General features: G+C 55.2%; 1 protein-coding gene across 1 annotated transcript; it reads right to left on the minus strand.

Moving 5' to 3' along the window:
• Positions 1-3789: 3789 nt before the first annotated feature.
• Positions 3790-16946, minus strand: MAP3K10 (mitogen-activated protein kinase kinase kinase 10). Its single transcript, XM_035117460.3, has 11 exons — positions 16623-16946; positions 15042-15990; positions 13569-13749; positions 12904-13052; positions 11489-11664; positions 8954-9194; positions 7399-7521; positions 6260-6398; positions 5769-5881; positions 5051-5596; positions 3790-4531 (listed from the first exon to the last, which is right to left on the minus strand). The coding sequence occupies exons 2-11, from the start codon at positions 15796-15798 to the stop codon at positions 4158-4160; spliced, it is 2799 nt and encodes a 932-aa protein (XP_034973351.3). The 5' UTR covers positions 15799-15990; positions 16623-16946; the 3' UTR covers positions 3790-4157.
• Positions 16947-23183: the final 6237 nt, after the last annotated feature.

Genomic DNA, 23183 nt, shown 5'->3' on the forward strand with positions numbered 1-23183 from the left:
GGATGGTCCTCCCTGCCTCCCTCCCTCTTTCTCTGCGGACCGCCTTCAACACAATCTGAGTTCCATCCCAACACTTCCAACAGAAATCACCCCCATGCTTGATACTGGTGGCATTCGGGGAGTGGGGGTGGGGCTCCTCTTTGGCATGGTCACATTTGGACACCCAGTGAAGATGTCCAGAGGCCTGAGCAGTAGGAACAGAGCACTGCTGTCCTCTCAGTGACCCACCTCCCTTCAGATGAGTGACATATTTGACAAGCTGGGCTTGGGGGCAGAGTCTCCCTAACATCCTGCAAAGTGTGGCTTGTGGGGCTTATTGCTGAGCCCATGACCCTGGCCCATGGCAGCCTCTGACCACTGTTCTTGGGGGGGAGCTAACTTGGCAGAGCAAAACTTTTAACACCCTTGAAGTCCTCTTTTCCTGAGTGAGGGATTTTTGCAGGGAGGGCTGGTATCTGGAGTGCGACTCACACCAACCTTGGGAGGTCATGGGGGGGGGAGAGAAAGATGAGAGGGAGGGTCACTGTTGTTCAGTGGTGGGGCATCAGCCGAGGTCCCAGGTTCAATCCCTGCTGGCATCTGCAGGTGGGGCCAGGTAGAGAGACTCCCTGCCTGAAGCCCCGCAGAGGGGCACCGCTGCCAGCCAGTGTAGGCAACACTGGTCCAGGTGGACGCCAGGGCCTGACTCTTGGAAGTCAGCTTTCCAACGTCCCTAAAGTACAGACTGCAGAATGGCAGGGACACAGGGTGGGGCCACCCAAGAACTCCCCTGGGCCAGTTGAGATGCACTTGCCTCCTGCACCCCCCCTCCAGCCCCCCTCTGGACAACTGCTGCTACTTCAGCCCCCCCCCCGACTGTGGTGCTGTCCCAGGTAAGAACATAAGTGACAGTAAGCAGGTGTATTTGGGGCTTTCCCCCCAAGCAAAGCCCTTTTGTGGACCCCTGTGAGGGAGGCTGCGCTGTTCTTTTCCTGGGGGTGGAGGGGGGGGGCTTCCTAGGGCCACTTGGTGGCTGCCTGGCTGCTGAGTAAGGAGTGAACCAGACGTTTCCTTGCTCACCGCGGAGGGTCTTAGCCACCGCAGTTCCTCAGGAATGGATACCCGTGAAATTCAATCAGCACTAGAGTTAGAAATCGCCACATCCACCCCAAGGGGAGGGCCTGCAGCCCATCCTACTACCCACTCCCAAAAAGCAAGCAAAAGGCAGATAGGGAAGAGGAAGGGGCCAGTTCTAGCCCAGGAAAGATTCCTGCATTGCAGGGGGTTGGATTAGATGACCCTTGGGGGGTCCCTGCCAACGCTACAATTCTAGGATTCTCGGACTGGCAGAGACTGAGGGACAGCGTTGCAAGAACTGGAGTGTGTGTGTGTGTGTGTGTGTGTGTGTGTGTGTTTCAGCGTTGTAGAGTTCTGCCCATTTGCTTGTGGGATTTTCCGGAGATGGGGAGTTCGGGTGGGTGGGCAGGAGAGACCCTTAAGCGGGCTGGGTCAGAAGGGATGAAACAGCTCCCAGCCACCCCAGGGAGTTCCAGCCTGACCTCCGACACAGGCGGAGAGATTGCTAAAGAGAGACAGAAACACCCATTTGCAATGCTGCCTCGCTATGGATGGATTCTCAAGACTGCATAACCCGTGTTACCGTGAGACCCATTTATCCCTCACCTGCTGCCCTAACCAGGAGTAGCTGCGGTGCTTTTGGGGATCCTTTTTAAGCCCACTGTCCTAGGCCTTGTTTGTGGTGCTTATGGGGCCAGGCAGGAGCTGTCGACCCCAGGTTAAGCCCAGTACTGAGGTGATGTGTGTGTGTGTGTGTGTGTGTGTGTGTGTGTGTGTGTGTGTGTGTGATGCATGAGAAAGAACTGGAGGAGAGACTTGGGCCTTGCACTACGGGAGAGTTTAATGCCGCCGTCCATCTCTATGAGGATAGTCCTGCAGCCAAGGTACCTGCTCACCTCTGCCTCCACCCGCAGAATTGCTGCTGCAGCCGCCTGCCTTTGGTAACCGCTGTTGCTATGGTGACTGGCATCGCTAAGGAAGAAGGGCGAGAGAGATGCTCAGTCCACAACCTGCCGAGACTGCCGTTTGGGATGAAGGAATGGGGGTGGGGGTGGGTGGATGGAGCCCTGGGAACAGAACCCCGGAGCCCTGGCTCTCCTTGATGTTATCACCTGTTAGCCAATCAAAGGTGGGCGGGCAGCAGAGAGGTTGGTCTCGCCCCGCAGCCCCAAGCTTAATTTCTAAAAGGAGATGTCTCAAGGTCTACAGTTTCTCTGGTTGAAAGAATGGCCGTAAATGCCAGCAAATAAAGATTTTAAGAAAAGAGCCCCTGTTGCTGGATCAGGCCCAATGGCCCCTCGAGTCCAGCATCCTCTTCTCACAGTGGGAAGTCCGGAAGCAGGAGCCAAGTGCAAGAATTTCTCTCCCCTCCCGGTAAGTTTCCAGCAACTGGTATTGTTCGGAAGCATCACTGTGGTGGCAGAGTGAAGCCATTGTGGCGAGTAGCTATTGAGAGCCCTCTCCTCCTCCATGAATTTCTGCAATCTTCTCTGAAACCCACCCAAGCTAGCGACCACCCCTGCCTCCTGTGGGAGGGAGTTCCACAGTTTAACTATGCGCTGCATAAAGAAGTGCTTCCTTTTATCCATCCTGAATCTTCCAGCATTCATTGGATGCCCACAAGTTCCACGTGAGAGGAAAACCTTTCTCCATCCACTGTCTCCAAGCCATTTTACAACTTTCTATCCTGTCTCCTCTCATTCACCTTTTCCTCTTAACGAAAAGCCAAAGTTTCATCTTATAGCATTCCTTTGTGCTGCCTCTCGAAAACAGGCCCTGGATCAGATGAAGCCCTTTCTTGCCCTCGAACCCAGGCCCAAGGGCAATTAGAAACGGGGTGGGGTGGGGGAGCCACAGAGGTATCTGAGGCGGAAGTGACCGGGCGGGGGGGGGGGACTTTCTGTTTTTTTCACAACAGCAAAGAAATCCTTCCCTCGTGGCTTTAGAACAGCGTCCTGTGCTGTGTCTGTGTCAAGGGCAGAGAGCGGAGGAGGAGATGTCCCTGGTGTGTGTTTGTATAACCCCTATCAGCTCTAACAGAGTACGGGGCAGTGTGGTTGAGTGGTTGGAGGCCTGGGCTAAGAAAACTCAAATTCCAGTCTCTGTGCAGCTCCCTGGATGCCTAACCTATTTAACAGGGTTGCCAGGAGGTTAAAATGTGTGTGTGTGTGTGTGTGTGTGTGTGTGTGTGTGTGTATGTTTAGGGGAGAAAGCTATGTATGTTTGCCACCCTGAGCTCCTGTTTCAATGACCAAGATGACCAAGGGGCTGGAGACCAAGCCTTATGAGGAGCAGCTGAAAGAGTTGGGTCCATTTAGCCTGGAGAAGAGGAGATACTCTCGCCATCTTCAAATATCTCAAGGGCTGTCTCCTGCTCTGGAGGGTAGGACTCGAACCCATGGCTTCAAGTTAAAAGAGATTCCGACTGAACATCAGGAACAGTGGAAAGGACTCCATTGGAAGAAGGTGGCAGGCTCTCCCCTTCACTGGAAGTTTCTAAGCAGATGTTGGATGGCTGCCCTCCAAGGATTCTTTCATTGCGATTCCTTCATTGCAGGGGGTTGGACTAGATGGCCCTCTATGATATTCTGAGGAAAGGCAGGATGGAGATGTAAGGGACGCAAACAAACCAGGACAATGGGAATGGGCCTGCACCCTTAAGGCCCCTCCTGAAGGATGCAGGATCCTGGCGGAATTCTGCCGAGCGGCAAAGAAAAGACAGGCAAACATCTTACTTCTCTGACACACAGCTTTTTCTTAAAAAAAGAAAAGCAACGTAACGAGTGGAATCACAAGAGGTGCTTGGATCGGATACGACTCGGGAGATCCACCTGCTCTCTCATGCTCTCTCTCTCTCACGCACACAGACACACATCTGTGGGGCAGAACGTCAGCCCAGCGCCCCCAACTGGCTGGGCTGTTGCATTGTTTGGAAAGGAGCTGTCCTTTGGGCTCATCACTTAAGTGCCTGGGATTCCCCAGCATCAATAAATACAATGCCCCACATGGTCCACCCGTCTCCGGGACCCAGAGAGACGCAGCCTTGCCCCTGGAGCTTCCGGCCGGTGTGGGGTGGGTCCGGTCTGGAGAGGGGTGCCACATCAGTGGGAGATGTCTCCCTCCAGTCCGCCGCAGCAGGAGGCCTGACCCCCACATAGGGGGACGGTGCTGTCCCGGTTCTGCCCCTCCATGTCCATGTCCATGTCAAGAAGGGTCTGCCGGGCTCCCTTGGTGGGCTCACCCGGCAAGGAAGAGGAGGGCCCCCCCTGCGTCCGGACAAAGGAGACGAGCTTCCAGGGGTCGATGCGGTGGCGCCCTGGAGCTGGGCGCGGCCGGGGGGCAAAGGCCAGGGTCCGGGGGCGCTCCACCGGCGACAGGGTGGTGTTGGGGGCGAGGTGCTCTGTGGCCTTGCGGTGGGCTGGGACGAGTGAGGGGGGCTCCGGCAGGCGAGGGAAGGGCGGCGCTTCTTGTGAGCCTGCGGAGGGGAAAGGAGAATCAGCAGGGCGGGCAGGAGAGGGTGCTGGACCTGCATTCTGTGGGGTCCTGCCACCACCACCCCAAAATATACAAAATGTTGGGGAAACATTTGCTGCAGATATTTATCCTTTCCCACCTTAAGTGGCCAACCTTTGACCATACTGCACCTGCCCTGAGGTTTTTAAACGAGGTCGGATGTGTTTGCTGTGATTCCTGCATTCCCTCCCAAGTCTGTAATTCTATGATAACTTCATGCAGGTCTCCCAAAAAAACCAAAACACTAATTTTGCAGAAGGAGGCGAAACAGGCTCTCCCCACCCCCAGCCTAGCCATGCCTGGGGCTCTGGACCATTTTGGGAGCCCCTCCCACCTCAGCTCTTCTCCTGGCCTGCGCCCATTCACTCCCCCAAGAAGACTGACAGGTGCTCAGCACAACCCTTGGCGGTTCTCCTGCTCCAGGGCCCAGGAGAGAAGCCCCCCTCCCCATTCCGATCAAGCCGGCCACCCCAGCACTCACCCCGGCAGTCGGGCCCCGGTGGCCCCTGACGGATGGCCCCGTCCGAGGGCGTCCGGCGGTGCCCGCGGCTGACGGCCCTCGTGGCGCTGACGTGGGTGGGGGTAAGCGACTGGCGGGGGTCCTTCTTGAAGCTCTCCACCGTGACATCCACCAGGGGGTTGTGGCGGGGGGCCCTGGGTGGGGGGCTCTCGGGGGGCCCGCAGGCAGGGGCTTCGTCGCTGTCCGAGGGTATCAGGGACTTGGTGGAGTTGCAGTCGGAGAGCGAGGAGAGGGACAGGAGCGTGGTGGAGCTGGGGGGGCCCGACAGACCGCCCCCGGCCGCCCCATCCCCCGCCAGCTCGGCCAGGTCGCCCCCAAGAGCGATGGAGGCCAAGATGGAGGCACAGCCCAGCAGGACCAGTTCACTGCGGCGGTGGCAGGGGGGCGCCCCCCGCTTGGGACCCTCCAGTGACAGGCTGGTGGCGCCTTCGGCCCCTGGGGGCGGCGAGAGGGGCAGGTAGGGGGAGCAGGGGCTGCTGCTGCCCACTTCCTGCTCTGCAAACTCCTCTGCATAGGGAGAAAGGCAGGTCAGGTCAGGTCAGAGGAGGGGGTAGACACCAAAGCCCCTTCCCCAATTTTGCCCTCCTGCTGCTTCCCACATCCCCACCCGACTGGCCCCCGCAAAGGGCAGCCCCCATCCCCTCTGCTTCTTCCTCAGAGGGAAGGAGGACACACTTACCCATCTCTGTGAGGCTGGCAAAGCCCTCCGCCAGGGGGGCGTGCTTGGGGGACTTGCCCAGGTTGGGGGCGCTGGATGACCACTGCTTGCTCCCCTCTGCCAGGGACTTCAACCTGCGAGTCGGCAGGTGAGATGAGGATGGAGAGGAAGGGTGAACTCCCTGCTCTCTGCCCCACCCTCCAGCCGCTTCAGGTCTGCAGCTGCCTTGTTGGCCCCCACCCCACTTCCAACACCGGAAGCCACCTCCTTCGCAGGGGCTGCGATAGCTGAACCTGTGGGACTCAACAATTCTGCGATTCTTTAGCTGCGATTCCTGCCTTGCGGAGGGTTGGGCTAGATGACCGTGGGGGGTCCCTTCCAAAGCTACCACCCTGCGATTTCCTCCTCCCTCGCAAGGCCCTCTTTCACTCATCCTATGAGGGGGGCTGGAACCCCCTCCCCCTTAACCCTTACCCTCCCACAGCCAACATGCCCCCCCTCGCTTTGCTTACCTGTCCTCCCCTCCCAGCCTCTCCTTATGGAGGGTGGAGCTGGGCCCCCACGTCCTGCCTTTCTTCTTGCTCCCCACTAGTTCCTCCTTCTTCACCAAGCTGCTGCGCCCCCACGTCCCGGTCCCATCCAGGGGGGTCACTGCAACACCAGAGAGGAGGAGGGAGAGAGCAGGAAGGGGGGGAGAGATCAGGCGCGCCTTCCTCTGGTTTCAACTGCATCCGTCCGCGCCCCCCCCCCGTCCCGTCCCAGGTTTGACGTGGCCAATTTTAGAGTGTGGCCCTTCGTACCTCACTATTGCTCTTCCATGAGAAACCCCGCCAGATCTGGCCTGTCTGGGCAGCCTGGAGGACACTGGGGGGAAACTACCCGGTGGCTCTCGAACGCTTGAATTTGGGCTTTTTGCTGGGGCCAAGAGCACAGCGAGTCCTGCGGTTGTTTTGATGGCGCTACATTAGGGTGACGTTTTCCATGATTTTATGGTGTGAGTTGGCCTTCGCAGGGTGGGGTGTGATTCATAAAAATAGGTATCTGCAGCCACAAGGCCACAAAACATCTTAGAAAATAGAAAAATGAAACTGAGCCACCGAATTCCCCTTTTGCCCAGTGGGATCTTGGGTGCTCAGAATATCCAGGAAGGGGGAACAGCAGAAACCTCAGCCTGCAAGCCAAGAGATGCATCCTTTGCAAGACTGGCGGGGGGCGGCGTACATGCCTCGCTAGGCCTCCGAAAAACACCAGCCTCCAACCAACCTTGGGGGGGCGATGGCCACCCAAGAAGCTTAGCCAGGAAAAGAGGGGACTAGAAGGAGATATGATGGCCACCTTCAAATATCTCAAGGGCTGTCCCATGGAAGGTGGGGCAAGCTTGTTTTCTCCTGCTCTTGGGGGTAGGACTCGAACCCATGGCTTTAAGTTACAAGAAAGGAGATTCCAACTAAACACCAGGAAGAACTTTCTGACAGTAAGAGCTGGTAGGTGGCAGATTCTCTTTCCTTGGCAGTTTCTAAGCAGAGGCTGGGGGGGGCACCTGTCATGGATGATCTAGTTGGGATTCCTGCATTGCAGGGGGTTGGACTAGATGGCCCTTGGTGGCCCCTTCCAACTCCACAGTTTTACAGTTCTGTACGGAAACACTTACGGCGGATGGCCCGCAGCCGTGGAATGCTGATGGGGCTTGCGGGGGGACTGGCCCCGTTGGCCCCCAGGCCTTTCCGCCGGTCGAGGGTGGGAGAGGCCTGGACCGTGATCTTGTGCTCAAAGCCTAGATGGGGAGGAAGGAGACAGAGAAGGCGTCAGTCCCTGGCCTGCCCCTCCACCCACCCTCAAGGCTGGATCATGGCCCTCCTGCTTCTCACCAGGTGTCCTTAATTCTACAAACCTGCGATTCTAGGAGACCAAGGGATGGGATGGGCAAGGATTAAGAGAGCTTTGGAGACTCTCCAGACTTGCCTTTTGCCAGCCAGAGCTCTTTTGTGACTGAATTTATGAATCGCCGTTTACAGTAGTCCCAAGGCGATTTTACAAACATGCTATTAAAAACAGCTAAAAATGGCTTCGGCGACTGGATGGAAAAGACAGGTTTAAAAATAATATAAAAGGAACGTCTAAGCCGGCAAACCAAGATCATGGCCACTGGTCTCATCACCTCCTGGCAAATAGAAGGGGAAGAAATGGAGGCAGTGAGAGATTTTACTTTCTTGGGCTCCTTGATCACTGCAGATGGTGACAGCAGTCACGAAATTAAAAGACGCCTGCTTCTCGGGAGAAAAGCAATGACAAACCTAGACAGCATCTTAAAAAGCAGAGACATCACCTTGCCGACAAAGGTCTGTATAGTTAAAGCTATGGTTTTCCCAGTAGTGATGTATGGAAGTGAGAGCTGGACCATAAAGAAGGCTGATCGCCGAAGAATTGATGCTTTTGAATTATGGTGCTGGAGGAGACTCTTGAGAGTCCCATGGACTGCAAGAAGATCAAACCTATCCATTCTTAAGGAAATCAGCCCTGAGTGCTCCCTGGAAGGACAGATCATGAAGCTGAGGCTCCAATACTTTGGCCACCTCATGAGAAGAGAAGAATCCTTGGAAAAGACCTTGATGTTGGGAAAGATTGAGGGCACTAGGAGAAGGGGACGACAGAGGACGAGATGGTTGGACAGTGTTCTCGAAGCTACGAACATGAGTTTGACCAAACTGCGGGAGGCAGTGGAAGACAGGAGTGCCTGGCGTGCTATGGTCCATGGGGTCACGAAGAGTCGGACACGACTAAACGACTAAACAACAACAAAGGCAGAGAATCTTTCACCCAGCTTGTCAAAAGAAAAACGACTTTAATTGTTTCCTGGAAGTGCAGGTAGTACATTTTAAAATGAAATAAATAGACACTTTACCAAAACAAAACAAAACAAAAACCACCACCCACTAACTTAAAACTTTTGGAAAGTGAAAATAGCAATAGACAAAATGCAGATTAGAACTCGATTCAACTTCTTAAAACACCTGCCTGGGCTTGTCTAAACAAAAATGATTTCAGCAGGCGCTGAAATGAGTCCAGCGAAGGAGACTGCCTGATGTCAATCGGCAGGGAGTTCCAAAGTTGTGGTGCTGCAAGCAACCCTTTTGGACTGGCCTTCCTCCCCTCCACCCTCCAGGCTTTTTGGCCTGCCAAGCCAGCGCTCTGCTGCCGGCCCGTACCTGAAGGGAGGCTGATGTGGTTCCCGTCTCGCAGCTTGAGGCGGGCGCATCGAAAGTGGCCCTTCCTCTTCTTGACGCGGGGCTTCTCCTGGCCCATCTGCATCATGATGAGGTTCAGCTCCCGCTCCACGATGTCGATCTCCCGCTCGGCCAGCTCCTGCTCTCGCCTGCGCAGCTCGGCCTCCTGAGTCTTCTGCTCCTCAGCCGCCCGAAGGAGCTCCTCCTCCCGGCTACGCAGCTCCTGGGGCAAAGGAGACAGCAGGCGATGGGATCCCAGCGCCACTCGACTGACTGACTGGCCACCCACCTGCCACGGCTCAGCCTCAGGACCTGCTCACGAGTGCAAGGCAGGCTGAGCCCTGAGGCGTCCCTCTGAGCATGTGCAAAGTAAGCACGCGTCTGCCAGTGTTGACTGGCAGCCTAAGAACGTGAGCAGAGCAGGTTGGGTCAGCTGCCAAAGGGTCCAGCCTCCTGTTCTCACAATGGTCAAATGCCCCAAAGAACCCAAGAATCTCTAGACAGACTGCCTCAGTACCTGGAGGCTCCATAAGAACAGCCTGACTGCTGGATCAGGCCAATGGCCCAACAACAACAACAAAAATTTATTTATACCCCGCCCAGCTGGCTGGGTTTCCCCAGCCACTCTGGGCGGCTTCCAGCAAAATATAAAAATACAATAATTCATCAAATATTAAAAGCTTCCCTAAACAGGGCTGCCCTCGGGTGCCTGAAGTCAGATAGTTGTTTATTTCTTTGACATCTGGTGGGAGGGCATTCCACAGGGTGGGCGCCACTACCAAGAAGGCCCTCTGCCTGGTTCCCTGTAACTTCGCTTCTTGCAGGGAGGAAACCGCCAGAAGGCCTTCGGAGCTGGACCTCAGTGTCTGGGCTGAACGATGGGGTGGAGATGCTCCTTCAGGTATACTGGGCCTTTGAGGCCGTTTAGGGCTTTAAAGGCCAGCACCAACATTTTTAATTGTGCCCAGAAACATACTGGGAGCCAATGTAGGTCTTTCAGGACCAGTGTTATGTGGTCTCGGCAGCCACTCCCAGTTACCAGTCTAGCTGCCGCATTCTGGATTAGTTGTAGTTTCCGAGTCACCTTCAAAGTAGCCCCACATAGAATGCATTGCAGTAGTCCAAGCGGGAGATAACCACGGCATGCACCACTCGGGCAAGACAGTCCACGGGTAGGTAGGGTCTCAGCCGGCGTACCAGATGGCACTGGTAGACAGCTGCCCTGGACACAGAATTGACCTGCACCTCTGTGGACAGCTGTGAGTCCAAAATGACTCCCAGGCTGCACCCATGGTCCTTCAGAGCCACAGTTACCCCATTCAGGACCAGGGAGTCCTCCACACCCACCCGCCTCCTGTCCCCCCCCAAAAAATCTAGTCCAGCCTCCTGTTTTCACAGTGGCCAAATGCCTCTAAAAAGCTAGGAATTAGGATAGACTGCCTCTGGATCTGGAGGTTCCATGGAAAACAAGAAGAGGCTGTTGGATCAGGCTAGCATCCTGTTCTCACATTGGCCAGCCAGCTGCCCCAAAGCAAAACCCACAAGCAGGATCTAAGCACAACAGTCCTCTCCCTTCTTCCAGTTTCCAGCAAGTGGCATTCGGAAGCATGAATCTGTCCTCTTCTAAGCCCATCTAGGTTGGTGGCCATCACTGCTGCCAGTGGGAGTTCCATAGTTTAAACTAAGCAACCAGATCTCCCGCCAAGGCCCAGAAATAAAAAGGAGGGGAGATACTTAGCAGGACTGTGCTTTTCTTGGCCAGGGGGCAAGGCTGCTGTCTCGCACTCTCGACCCCCATTTATCAATTCATATGCACAGATGCAAATTTCATCCAACACACCACAGCTCTTGCTCTCAGTGCAAACTCTAAGGGCTTGTCCCCACTTAGCTGCTGTCCTGCTCTTCCCAGGCATTTTATAGCTCCATGTCTGAGCAGCCTTTCCTTCGCTCTTTAAAACAGAAGCACACCAAACAGCAACTGGGGTTTCCTGCCTACTGACGTTCATAGCTGCCAAGTTATCCCTTTATTTCAGGGATTTTCCATTATGCTGAATAGGCTTCCTCGCGAGAAAAGGGAAAACTTGGCAGCTATGCTGACGTTGGCTCCGATTCAGCAGTAAAGAGCGGGGCTGGATCTACACCGATCTGTTTAACGTTATAAGAACGGTATTAGATTTGTCATTCCAAGGAGTCACAGGGCATACTTGAAAAGGAAAGCGTTTTTTACCTTGGTTCCTTTCATCAAAATTCCGCCTTCCTACTGCCGGTTGCTCTGCAGCGCCACATTTTAATAATGCCTTAAAGTAGGATGACAGGTGTTCATCTACGGTACGTTATCAAAACCCTTCCTCAGCGTTAAAAACCACAAGTGTAGATCTGCCCTGGATTTCCACAGAGAAAGCTCTGGGGCAGAAAAGGAGTAAATAAAAGGAACTCGGACCCGGAGCTTTAAAGCAGAGAGGAAAGGCAAGTGGGGCTCAGCCCCGAGAGATGCAGAGCCCCGAGACGCCGACTCACTTTCTCCTTGGCGCGCAGGTCGTAGAACATGTCGGCAATCTCCACCTTCCAGTCCTGTTGCAGGGAGTGGAAGGACTCGAGGGGCATCTGGAACATGGCAGACTGCTCGATGGCCACCAGCTGCTGTAGGATGGAGCCAAAGTCCGGCCGGGCATGGGGGTCTGGGCTCCAGCACTCTGTGGGGTGGGGAGAGAAGGCCGGAGGAGAGATTGCCCCAAACAAACCCAGCATTAAGCAGAGCCTGGCGGATCCAGCCAGGGGCGCAACCAGCCCAGCTTCCTGTTCCCGCAGAGGCCAAATGTCCCCAGGAATCTGGATAGACTGCCTCCGAGAATGGAGGTTCCACAAGAACAGAAGAGGAGCCTGCAGCATCCGGATGATGGCTCGCTCAGCATCCTGTTCTCACAGTGACCGGGCAGATACCTCTTGTGGGAAACCAGCAAGCAAGGTCCGAGCGCAAGAGCAACACTCTCCCTTCCTGTGGTTTCCAGCAACTGGGATTCAGAAGCACTTCCTGCCTCTGAAGGTGGAGACAGGGCATAGTCTTCTCCTCCATTAATCTGTTCTATTGGGGTTTTAATATTTTGTTGGGAGCCACCCAGAGTGGCTGGGGCAACCCAGTCAGATGGGTGGCGTATACTGTAGTAGTAGTAGTAGTAGTAGTAGTAGTAATAATAATAATAATAACCATCATAGTCTGTTAAAGCCATCTGAGCTGGTGGCCCTCACTGCCTCCTTGGGTCTTCCATCATTCATTTTCACCCCAAATTTTATGCCAACTAAGTTGCCACAGTGCAGGGCAAGCCATGGCAGGGCCAGGCTCAGCACTGAGACCTGGGCAGCATGCCCTGAAATCAGGAAGAGAGTGCTTCTGAGCATGTGCAGCTTGCTTCTCCCTTTGGACCGGGTTCTCCCAGGTGGCCTCCCCAGAGCACCTCTCCCCCGAGCCTGGGGGGAGACTGAGGAAGCTCTTGGCTGGGCCCCCAGAGCGAGGGAGAGCCCCCCAGGGGACACAAGTGGAATGGGGCTGGGGGTGTCATCTTGTCCTTTGCCCACCGCCAGCAAAATGTCTCAGGTTAGTTCAGATATTTGGGGAATCTTTGGGGCGAGGGGCTGGCAGAGGAAGCAAGGGGAGAAGAGTGTCATACAAGGGGGTGGGCATTTTTATTTGATAATAAAACAAGGGGTCTTGAGCCAGTTTTGACCTCTTTCCGAGCCTTGGGTTGCAACTGGTGGGGGGCATAAGGCTGAAGTCGCCCCTCCGCTCTTCCCCAGCCCTATAGCTGTGGGAGAGACCACACACCTCTGCCAGAAGACCCCTGCCACCCTGACGTGCCCCCCGCACCCTCGAAGCACTGAGCAAGGATGGAGAGGGCGCCCTCGGAGCCCCAGCAGCAGCAGCAGCCCCCACTCACCATCCAGCAGGCGGGCAAAGGGCTCGGGGCAGGTGGAGGGGATGGGCAGGGTCAGCTTGTTCATGGCCACCCCGTAGGCCACCGCCAGGGCGTCGATCTCCCGGTACGGGACCTCGCCAGTCAGCAGTTCCCACAGCAGCACCCCAAAGCTGGGAAGGGGAGACGGGAAGAGAGAGGCAAGGAGTGAGTCCGTGGGAGGCCCCAAACCCACAAGCAGCCACAGAGGGAAGGCGCGCCATACCCCTGCCCCAGAACTGTTACAAAAACAAGCATGGCATCTGCGATTCCGGGGGTTGGACTACATGGCCCTTGGGTATCCCTTCCAACTCCACGATTCTGTGGTTCTGGGTCAAAAAGGGCCCACCCTCACAAGCGGCTGATCTCTCTGTCTGCACCCTCTAAGCCCCTGAGTGGTGGTGGGTGGGGGTTCTGTTTTTCCCAGGGGGTGCTCCTGTGCCCTTCATCAGCTGTGCAGCAGGCTGAAGTTCAGCAGGTGAAGCTTCCTGTGTGACAAGGAGAGCCGGTCCATTTCCATTTCTGTTTGGCTCTCGGTGTCTGGAGAGAAGAAAGATGGCTGCTCTCTGGGCAACGGAGCTAGCTCCTCCTTCCTTCTTTCTTTCCTTCCTTCTTTCCTCCCTGCCCCCTCCACTGCGGCCCTCAATTACCTCCACACGTCGCTGCTCTTGGAGAAGAGGGAGAGCTTGATGACTTCGGGGGCCATCCAGGCGTAAGTGCCGGCGGCGCTCATCTTGGTGGTCTTGTGCCACTCACGTGCCAGGCCAAAGTCTGTGATCTTGAGGGTCCGGCCGCCCAAGTCATCGTTCTCGATGTGCTCCAGGATTAGGACTGAGGAAGGAACCGGGAAGAAGGAAATGGGCAGGTGTCATCGAGTAGAGGCCGATGGCGGAAGGGGAGAGGTGAGCGCCACCCCCACCGCTTGCCGGCTCCATCGGTTGGTTTGGCAGGTATTGTTTTGAGCATGCGGGGGGCTTTGTGGCTCCATTTGCATGGTTGTTGGCATTTGGGGAGAGGGAGGAAGTTCTCTCCCCTCCTTCCTGAGCAGGCCTGCTACCAACACCGCCCAGGAGGATGGTGGCCAAGGATGGAGGTGTCCTCACTGCAGCTGCCCACCTTTGAACAAGCCCCTTCCGCTGCTCTCCTTGGCCAATATCTGGCCAGGGAGCCAGTGGATCAGTTGTGGGGGGGGGGGGGACGGGGTGGTAGGAGGTCCCGCTCCAAGGTGGCACCTACAGGAGAAAGGTCTGCCATCACACCCTCCCTATGCACCTCCAGTTCTGCTGGGACTGGGGACTCACAGAGGGTGGGATGGCAATTGGCAGAGCCTCTTCCAGCCACCTCAAGACCAGGACCCACATCCTGCCAAGGGACATGACAGTATTCGGGGTCGGCATTGCAAGGTTCACCCTCAGCTTTTGTGCTCTTCCCCTGCCAGATCTCTGGTATTAGGGTTCAGCTCTGCTCAGGCCTGGAAGTTAGGGGTCTCCTTGGAAGAGGAGGACAGGCCTCCGCACCACCAGTGACCCAGAGGAACCGTCCAGCCCAGACACCCCCAAACCCAGTCGCCAAACCAGCTATCCTTCTCGAGCCCCTTCTCGTTACCCCCAGGGCCCCAGAGGAGATGGTGACTTTAGCTGCGCTTCCTGCATTGCAGGGGGTTGGATTAGATGACCCTCGGGACCCTTCCCCAAATCTACACAGACTCAGGGAGCAGCTTCTCCTGCTCCGGAGAGGAGGACCTGAACCAGTGGATTCAAGATACAGAAAAGGAGATTCCAATTGAACATTAGGGAGAGCTACGAACTACCTCGAAAGTGGTGGGCTCTCCTTCCTTGGAGGGTTTATTTTTAGCAGAGCTTGGATGGGATTCCATAGCTGTGATTCCTCCATTGCAGGGGGCTAAACTAGGTGATCCTGAGACCCTCTCAGCTCTACCAGCCCATGACTCTATCATTCAGGGTCACTGGTAAGCAGGTGAGGCTACACAAGAGGAGGAGGGAAGCCCGTTGCCAGGATCAGGGCCTGGCTGAGCATGCAGGACTAGGCAGGGCCTCCCCCTGTGAGCCCCTTTGCCGCTGAAGCAACATCTCCCAGTGACAGCGAAGGAGCCGCCCGCTTACCGTTGATGGACTTGAGGTCCCGGTGGATGATGGGGACGACGGCCTCGTTGTGCAGGTAGTTCATACCCCTGGCGATCTGGACGGCCCAGTTGACCAGCACGTGGGGGGGCACCTTCCTGCCCACCAGGGCACGGTTGAGAGCCCCTCCCCGGGCATACTCCATCACCAGGCACAGATTGGGGGGGCTGAGGCAGACAGCCCTCAGGGCGATGATGTTGGGGTGCCTTAGCATGGCGAAGAGGCGGGCCTCCTGGCGCACGTTCTCCGCCGTCACTGCCAGGTCCTCCTCGGGGTCCTGGCGGATGGCTTTCACAGCCACCTCCTCCCCCCGCCACAGCCCCTTGTAGACCTTCCCGAAGCCCCCCACGCCCACAATCTCCTCCAGCTCCAGCTCCTCGAAGGAGATCTCCAGCGGAGGCGGGCAGACCAGCGAGTCCTGCAGGCGGCCGTACTTGGTGTCACTGGCCACGTAGTTGCTGGGGAAGACCCCCACCTTCTCCTGGACTTTCCCGGCCCACCAGCCCTCGTCCCCAGAGACGGTGGAGTCCTTGGAGAGGACCTCCACCAAGTCCCCCCTGCGCAAGGTCAGCTCCTCCTCCGCCGAGGCCTCGTAGTCAAAGATGGCGGTCCAGAAGGGGCAGGGGGCAGGCGGGCAGGCGGCCCAGAGGTCCCCGCTGCCCGCCCCCTCCTTGCAGGCCTGCTCCATCAGGCTGGTGTCCAACGTGGGGGCCCTGCTCCCCTGGTCACGGCCTTGCATGTCTCAGGGGCCAGCTGCAGCTGAGGTCCGCTTGCCAAATCCTCCACCGTCCAGAGCTCTGGGCTCTGGGGGGTCCATCCTCACCACCATCACCCGTAGTCCTGGCTGCTGGCCCACCACCACCAGCGCTCTTCCCAGGAAGCCTCCGCAACTCTCAAGGAGCCAAATGTGGGCCGAGGGAGGGGAGAAGCGCTGCAGGGGGAAGAAAGGGTTCTTCTTTAGCATGCCGGAGAGGGAAGCCTGTGTCTTTAAGGCAAAACAATCATGCCAGGCTGGGTGCCCCCCTTCTCAGCGGCTCAGCTGAAGAGCCTCCTCCTCCTCCTCGAGTGACAGCCACCGTCCCCTGGCAGAGAAGAAAGAGGCTATTATCCTCCCCCCACCCTCCGAAACACCACCCTGTGATGACAGAGAGATGGAGGAAGAAATCGGGGCCATTTGCCCGCAAGGGCCCCATGCCATGCTCAGAGGGCTGGAGCGCATCCTGAGCTGGAATCCTCACCTGGAGGAGGTGGCAGACGCGCGCCTCCCCCACAGCCCCCCTTTGCTGCCGCAGGTGTGCCCGCTCGGCCCGCCCACTCCTTCCCAACCCACAAAGACCAGGGCAACCAGCTGGCACGCCAGAGATGAGCTTTGCGAAACCTTATGTAAGCTGCCTGCGGGGCGGGTGTGGTGGTTTGGGGCTGGGGGTCTGCGTTGTCTTGCTCCAGCCCCCCTGCAGGGTCGGCCGGCAAGGGGGGGGGGTCAGGATCGGGCTCGCGCCGCCTCCCCGCTCGCTCTGCCCTTGACCGCGGTTAGGTGGGTGCGTGCGTGGGGGACGGACTCACCTGGATGGCTCTCCTGCGCCTGGCGCCCCCCGGCGGCCGGGCGGCTTCCTGGGCGCCCCTGCTCCATGCACCTGCCCGGGCGGCGGGCGGGGATGCAGCCGGCAGCCCTGCGGATCCCTCCGGGCGACGCTCAGCGCAGGGGCCGGCAGCCCCCTCCCCGCCTCGGCGGCGCCCCCATCGCCCGCGCGCCGCTGCAGATGGCCTGGCGGAGAAATGGGGGGGGGGTCCCTGCTTGGCTGCGCGCCCCGCCCCCGGCACAACCTTGCGATTACCTCGCCCCCTGCAGGCGCATCCTGCACAACGGAGCGGAGGGTGCGGGGTTCCCTGCCGATCTCTCTCGAGCAGCACCCCCTTGTCAACGCTGCTGCCCCTCCCCCTCCTCTTCTTGTCCCCCCCCCCTTTCCCGTGGACCGGGCTCTCTGGCTTATTCTAATGGTGTCCCTCCATCCCCTGGGCAGCCGCCGGAGCTGTCAGCTGGTGCCAGGCTGGTTTCCCCCCCCCCCGGGCCCGGTGCATCATGGGACTCGTAGTCCTCCTCGTCGTCGTCGTCCCCCTGGAAACGCCGCTGCAGCCGATTCGGCCGGCTGCAGGAGAGGGTGCCGCCGAGCACGTGCAGAGCGCGGCGCTCCTTTCCCCGCTCCGGCCAAGGCATTGGTTCGCGTGGGCCGCTTGGGTGGGTCCTGATGGACCAGGGAATGGCGGAGGCTGGCGGTGCCGAGGAGAAGCTCCGCCCGCCTTGGGAACTGGGCTTGGAGCCTTTGCTGGGGGGTGCAAGGTAAGGCTGCAATTTTAGAGGACGCCTCCCTCGCGCTTTCAGCTTCCACCACGTTGATTGACGCTATCTGTTTCGAATGTTTGTCTACCTATTGCATGATTTGTATCCCGCCTTATTCTCCAAGGAGATCAAGGGGGCTGGTGCTGTTCCCTCCACCCCACTCCTCATTTAAACATCACAACCCTGTAAGGTAGACTAGGCTGAGAGGCAGGGACTGGGTCACCCCAGTGAACTTCAGGGAGGAGTGGGGATTCGAACCAACCCACATCTCTCCCAGGTCCTAGTCCTGCACTCTAACCCAGGGGTAGGCAACCTAAGGCCCTGGGGCCGGATCTGGCCCAATCGCCTTCTCAATCCGGCCCGCGGACGGTCCGGGAATCAGTGTGTTTTCACATTAGTAGAATGTGTGCTTTTATTTAAAATGCATCTCTGGGGTTTTTGTGGGGCATAGGAATTCGTTCATTTTTTTCCTTCAAAATATAGTCTGGTCCACCACATGGACCGGCCAAACGGCAGAAAAAGGTTGCTGACCCCTGCCACCACACCACACTGGCTCTCAGATATGTGGATATTGGTCTTCCCTTCAAGTATCCAAAGCAGTTTACAATGCAAAATGTATCATAAAATAGTTTTTTATATTGAAAAAAAAATCCCGTAAAAGATTTAAGCAGCAGCAAGAAATTGAAGGGGCCTGGCGAAAAGGAGCAGCCTCCCTGCCTGTCCACCTGCAAGACATTTTGCCCCACTGCCTCCTATTGGGGACATCAGCAGAAAACTTTTGGGGTGAACAAACTTGCTTGCAGGGTCTTGTTTCTCCCCGGTGTAATAGTTGCCAGCGACCCCTGGCCTGAGCTCCTTAAACCTCCACAGGTACACTGGGAGCCCATCACCACCATCAAAGCTGCAGTGAGGATCACCTAAAAGGCCTTGGAAGCCACAGCCAAGTGAAAGGCAAGATATAAATCTGCCATATATTTGGCGAAACTGTTAGTCCATTTGTCCGTTCTCCGTGCGTCTGGGCACCTCTTGAGATACCGTAACCAGTTTTTGCATGGTGGTTCCTGAGATCCAAGAGCAGACATTCATCTGTATTGGCATACGGATGGATGCCACCCTAAATCAAGATGGCAGACTGAAAACTTGCAAAACTGTGTCAGATTTTTTTGAATCCCGGAGCAACACAGCGCATGGCTCTGCTCAGGTAAACAACAAACTCTCAGAGTTTTCTCTGTTGGTGGATGAGTGTGAGTACATTCAGTTTGGGATTAAGCCCCATTGGGATCCAGGTCTTCACGTCGGATCTGGTCATGTGCTGGGTATGGAGAGTTTGTCCAGGGGAGCTTCTGTTCAGCTTCCATCAGAACAATTTATCCAGAGGCAGCCTGTAGATTAAACAGCTTTTTATTCAAAGTCTACGGTAGCTCTGGTGGCAAAGGCTGGCTGGATCTGGTTTTAGTAGGTAACCTATCCCTGTCCGTAATGGCAAGGCTCATTTTCCTAATGTCTCCCCTTTCAAACAAATGACTTCCAGCCACGGCATGCAGTCAAGAAAAACTAGGACTAGGTTACAGCACAAAGCAGAGGAGTCAAGAATTGGTAGTTCTCCGGGAACACTGCTCATCAGCCCATGGATCCTGCAGAGTGGGCTCCTCTTTTCTGGTGAGTTTTTCAGATCCTGTGAGAAGCCTGCTGGATCAGGCCAATGGCCCGTTGAGTCCAGCCTCCTATTCTCACAATGGCCAAGCAGATGCCCCAAAGGGAAACCCACAACAAGTAGGACCTGAGCACAAGAGCATCTCTCCCCTCCTGTGGCTTTTAGCAACTGGTGTTCAGAAGCATTTCTACATCCAGCTGTGGAGGCAGAGCAGAGCCATCCTGGCTAAGGGCCATAGATAGACTTCTCTTCCATGAATGGGTCAAATCCTCTTCCAAAACCACCTGGGTTGGCAGCCATCCCTGCCTCCTACAGAAGCACATCTTCTTCAGGAATACAGTGGTACCTCGGATGTCAAACAGAATCCATTCTGGAAGTCTGTCCGACTTCCAAAACATTCGGAAAGCAAGGCGCGACTTCCAGCCGGAAGCTGTGGAAGCCCCGTCAGACGTTCGGCTTCTGGCATGTGCCATTTGTGAACAAAAGAACCTGAGATCATACCATTTAGTCCAGCATCCTGTTCTCACAGTAGCCTGCCAGATGCTTCGGTGGGAAGCCCAGGAGCAGAACTCAAGCACAGCAGCATTCTCCCTGAGTTGTACTCCCCAGCAACGTATTCAGAGGCCTGGCACCTCTGGGTGCAGGCACATGTTGCCATTAGGGTTTAGCAGTTGCAATAGTTGTGACACTGTGATAGGATAGATGCTGCTTATTTTGCATCTGAATCAATTCCCTCCAAGCCATCTCTATGAAGCCTGGAAGTCAAGTTCTCTGTTTCCTGAGGAAGGATGGTTTTGCCAGAGACTTTCCATTCACCAAAGGAAATGCTCTGAACTTCAGTCTGGCATGATAGGGATTTGTCCCTGGATCCAAGGTTTTCTCTATCAGCCTTTGGAGCCATCCCGGCCCCATTTTCTAACACTGCCTTTGATTTCAGTTGGATGTGGCATGGCCCTGGTTTTATTCCCCCCCCCCCGATTTTGTGTCTTGCAAATTGAGGGTCACTATGTCGTGCCTTGGAAGGATAAGAGTTTGAGCACACGACAGTGCTTTGTAACGGCAGCCCCTCTCCTGCTTCTCATATGATCCCAGCTGGAGTCCTGTGCCCAGTTCTGGGCACCCCAATTTAAGAAGGGTGTTAGCAAGCTGGGACATTTGCAGAGGAGAGTGACCAAGATGTTTGAAGGTCTGGGAACCAAGCCTCACGAGGAATAGATGAGGGAGTTGCGCATGTTTAGCCTGGAGAAGAGGAAACTGGAGAGTCACCTTCAAATATGGCAGGGACTGTCCCATGGAAGAGGGAAGAAGCTTGTTTCCTGCTGCTCTGTGGGGGATGGGACCTGAATCAATGGATTCAAGTTACAGTGGAACCTCGACTTACGTACGGTTCGACTTACGTATGATTCCAGTTACGACCTTCAGTAGGTGCTTCGACTTATGAACTTTCCTCTGTTGTTGTTGTTGTTGTTGAGTCGTTTAGTTGTGTTTGACTCTTTGTGACCCCATGGACCAGAGCACGCCAGGCACTCCTGTCTTCCACTGCCTCTCGCAGTTTGGTCAGACTCATGTTCGTAGCTTCGAGAACACTGTCCAACCATCTCGTCCTCTGTCGTCCCCTTCTCCTAGTGCCCTCCATCTTTCCCAACATCAAGGTCTTTTCCAAGGATTCTTCTCTTCTCATGAGGTGGCCAAAGTATTGGAGCCTCAGCTTCAGGATCTGTCCTTCCAGTGAGCACTCAGGGCTGATTTCCACAAGAATGGATAGGTTTGATCTTCTTGCAGTCCATGGGACTCTCAAGAGTCTCCTCCAGCACCATAATTCAAAAGCATCAATTCTTCGGCGATCAGCCTTCTTTATGGTCCAGCTCTCACTTCCATACATCACTACTGGGAAAACCATAGCTTTAACTGTACGGACCTTTGAACTTTCCACTAGATACTGTTATAAGAGATACTGTTATAAGATACTGTTAAAAGGGGTCCTTCTCCGGGAGGGAGCCCAGACCTCCAGCAGAGCACAATTGAAAGCCCTTACCGGCTAGTAAAATGACAGAGACCAGACCAGAATTCTAGTGAAAAGCAAAGCGGCTAGTTAAGCCTGATCTTTATTAAAAGCTGTTGCAACAGGGTGTCCCCCACACACACACGCAGGAAGGGGGGAGAGACCCAGAACAAAGGTGTGCAAGCTCTTATATAGACATTTTAAATTGCCCGCCCTGGAGTCCAGGACCACCCCCAGAAACATCACTGATACATCACAGAACAGGCGGTCTACAACAGAAATCTGAGTGCGTTGTTTTTATCTTGCCTGGCAGGTTACCTGTTAATGGTCATTTGACTGGATTACCTGGGGAGCCTGGCCAGTCTTTTGTAATGATAAATACTTAGTTCCTGAGCCAGGTCACAGGCTCACACCCTATTCATAAGACAGGTCAGTTTGTTCAGGACTTTTTTTTCTGTGAAGTTTCAGACGTGTAGTTTTTATATACAGGTATGAACATTTATCTTATATATACATATGTGTGATCTTAAAATTTTTATAACAATACGAACATTACCAAGCTTAAAACCATGGAGCCACCTGGGATGAACAAAGACATTGGATTCTTATCTCATTATGCATGATCAAGCTTTCTTTAGCACCTCAGCCCTTGCTTTTCCCCCTCAGGACCAATTGTAGTCATCAGCAGTAGTTAACAGCCATCTACAGGTTTACCACTCCCATCAGCCCATCACCCATTCCCACCCACCCCCACCCTCTGTATATACATAAGGGACTGACTTCTGTTTCAAGTGTATCTGAAGAAGTGTGCATGCACACGAAAGCTCATACCAAAATAAAAACTTAGTTGGTCTTTAAGGTGCTACTGAAGGAATTTTTTTATTTTAATACGAACAGAGACCTTGCCAGTGGTGTGTGTGACAGTGCTGGGGCCTCCGCCATTGGGGAGAGGTCTCCAGTTTGCTGGAACTCACCCGGCCAGCTGCGGAGGCCTCTGCTGCTGGGGAGAGGGGCCCCATCCCACCTCCGAAGCTGTGGAAGAGGTGCCGCCTGCAAGAGGCATAGCAGGGTGCACTGCAGCCCCAAACCTCGCCGAGGAACTAACCTGAGGAAGTCCAGAGAAGAACCTGGCCTGGCAAGGAAAAAAAAAGTGACCCTGGCTGAAGTGAATCAGCTCTTTAGTGACCCTTGCCCCCCCCCAGCTTGTAGCCAGGTAAGCCCACCCACCCTCAGTGCGCGTAAGGGGGAAAAAATGTTAAATTTTTTCATCCATAATACTGTCTTATTTATTTTATAGTACAGTGCATTGATTATTGCCTTCATATGGTCTCGTTAGACAGTAAAATCCGTGTTAAATTGCTGTTTTATGGGTGTTTTTCATCGTCTAGAACGGATCAATTCACTTTCCCATTACTTTCTATGGAAAAGTGCGCCTCTCCTTATGTTCGTTCCTAGTTATGACTGGACCTCCGGAACGGATTATGGTTGTAAGTAGAGGTTCCGCTGTACAAGAAAGGAGATTCTGTCTAAACATCAGGAAGAAATTTCTGGTGATAAGAGCTGTTTGACCGTGGAACGGACTCCCTCAGAAGGTGCCAGACTCTCCTTCACTGGATGTTTTTAAGTAGAGGCTGGATGGCCATTCACTTGCCAGGGAGTCTTTAGCTTTGACTCCAGGATTGCAGGGGCTGGACTAGATGAGCTTCGGCATACCTTCCAACACTACAATTCTGTGATTCTATGGCTGTTGCTGGCCAGGCATACAAAGAAAGACTGGTGGAGCCATATCCTCCCGGTGGATGCAGCAGGTGTGGGGGGGCCTCAGTGCCAGAGTACAGACCCCCTTCCTTCTGCTCCCAAAGCTATCTCACCTACAATATTAGCGGGGTGCTCTCTGTGCATGCTCTGATGCATACTTTGATTGCAATGTATGTTCTAGGTCTGAGCCCTGGTGTGGAGGGCTCAAAGGGTAGCACTCCACCCTATGCCTGTGGGTCACCCATGGCTCTTGCCTCCCACTGGCTGCTACTAATTGCAAGATGGATTGATTGGTTGATTATTTAATTTCTGCACTGCTTAATATATCGAAAATATCTCTAAGCTGTGCACAAAAAACAAGCAACAGCCAAA

Source organism: Zootoca vivipara, chromosome 6 (genome assembly GCF_965207765.1).
Source record: "Zootoca vivipara chromosome 6, rZooViv2.hap1.1, whole genome shotgun sequence".
Lineage (NCBI taxonomy): Eukaryota > Metazoa > Chordata > Lepidosauria > Squamata > Lacertidae > Zootoca > Zootoca vivipara.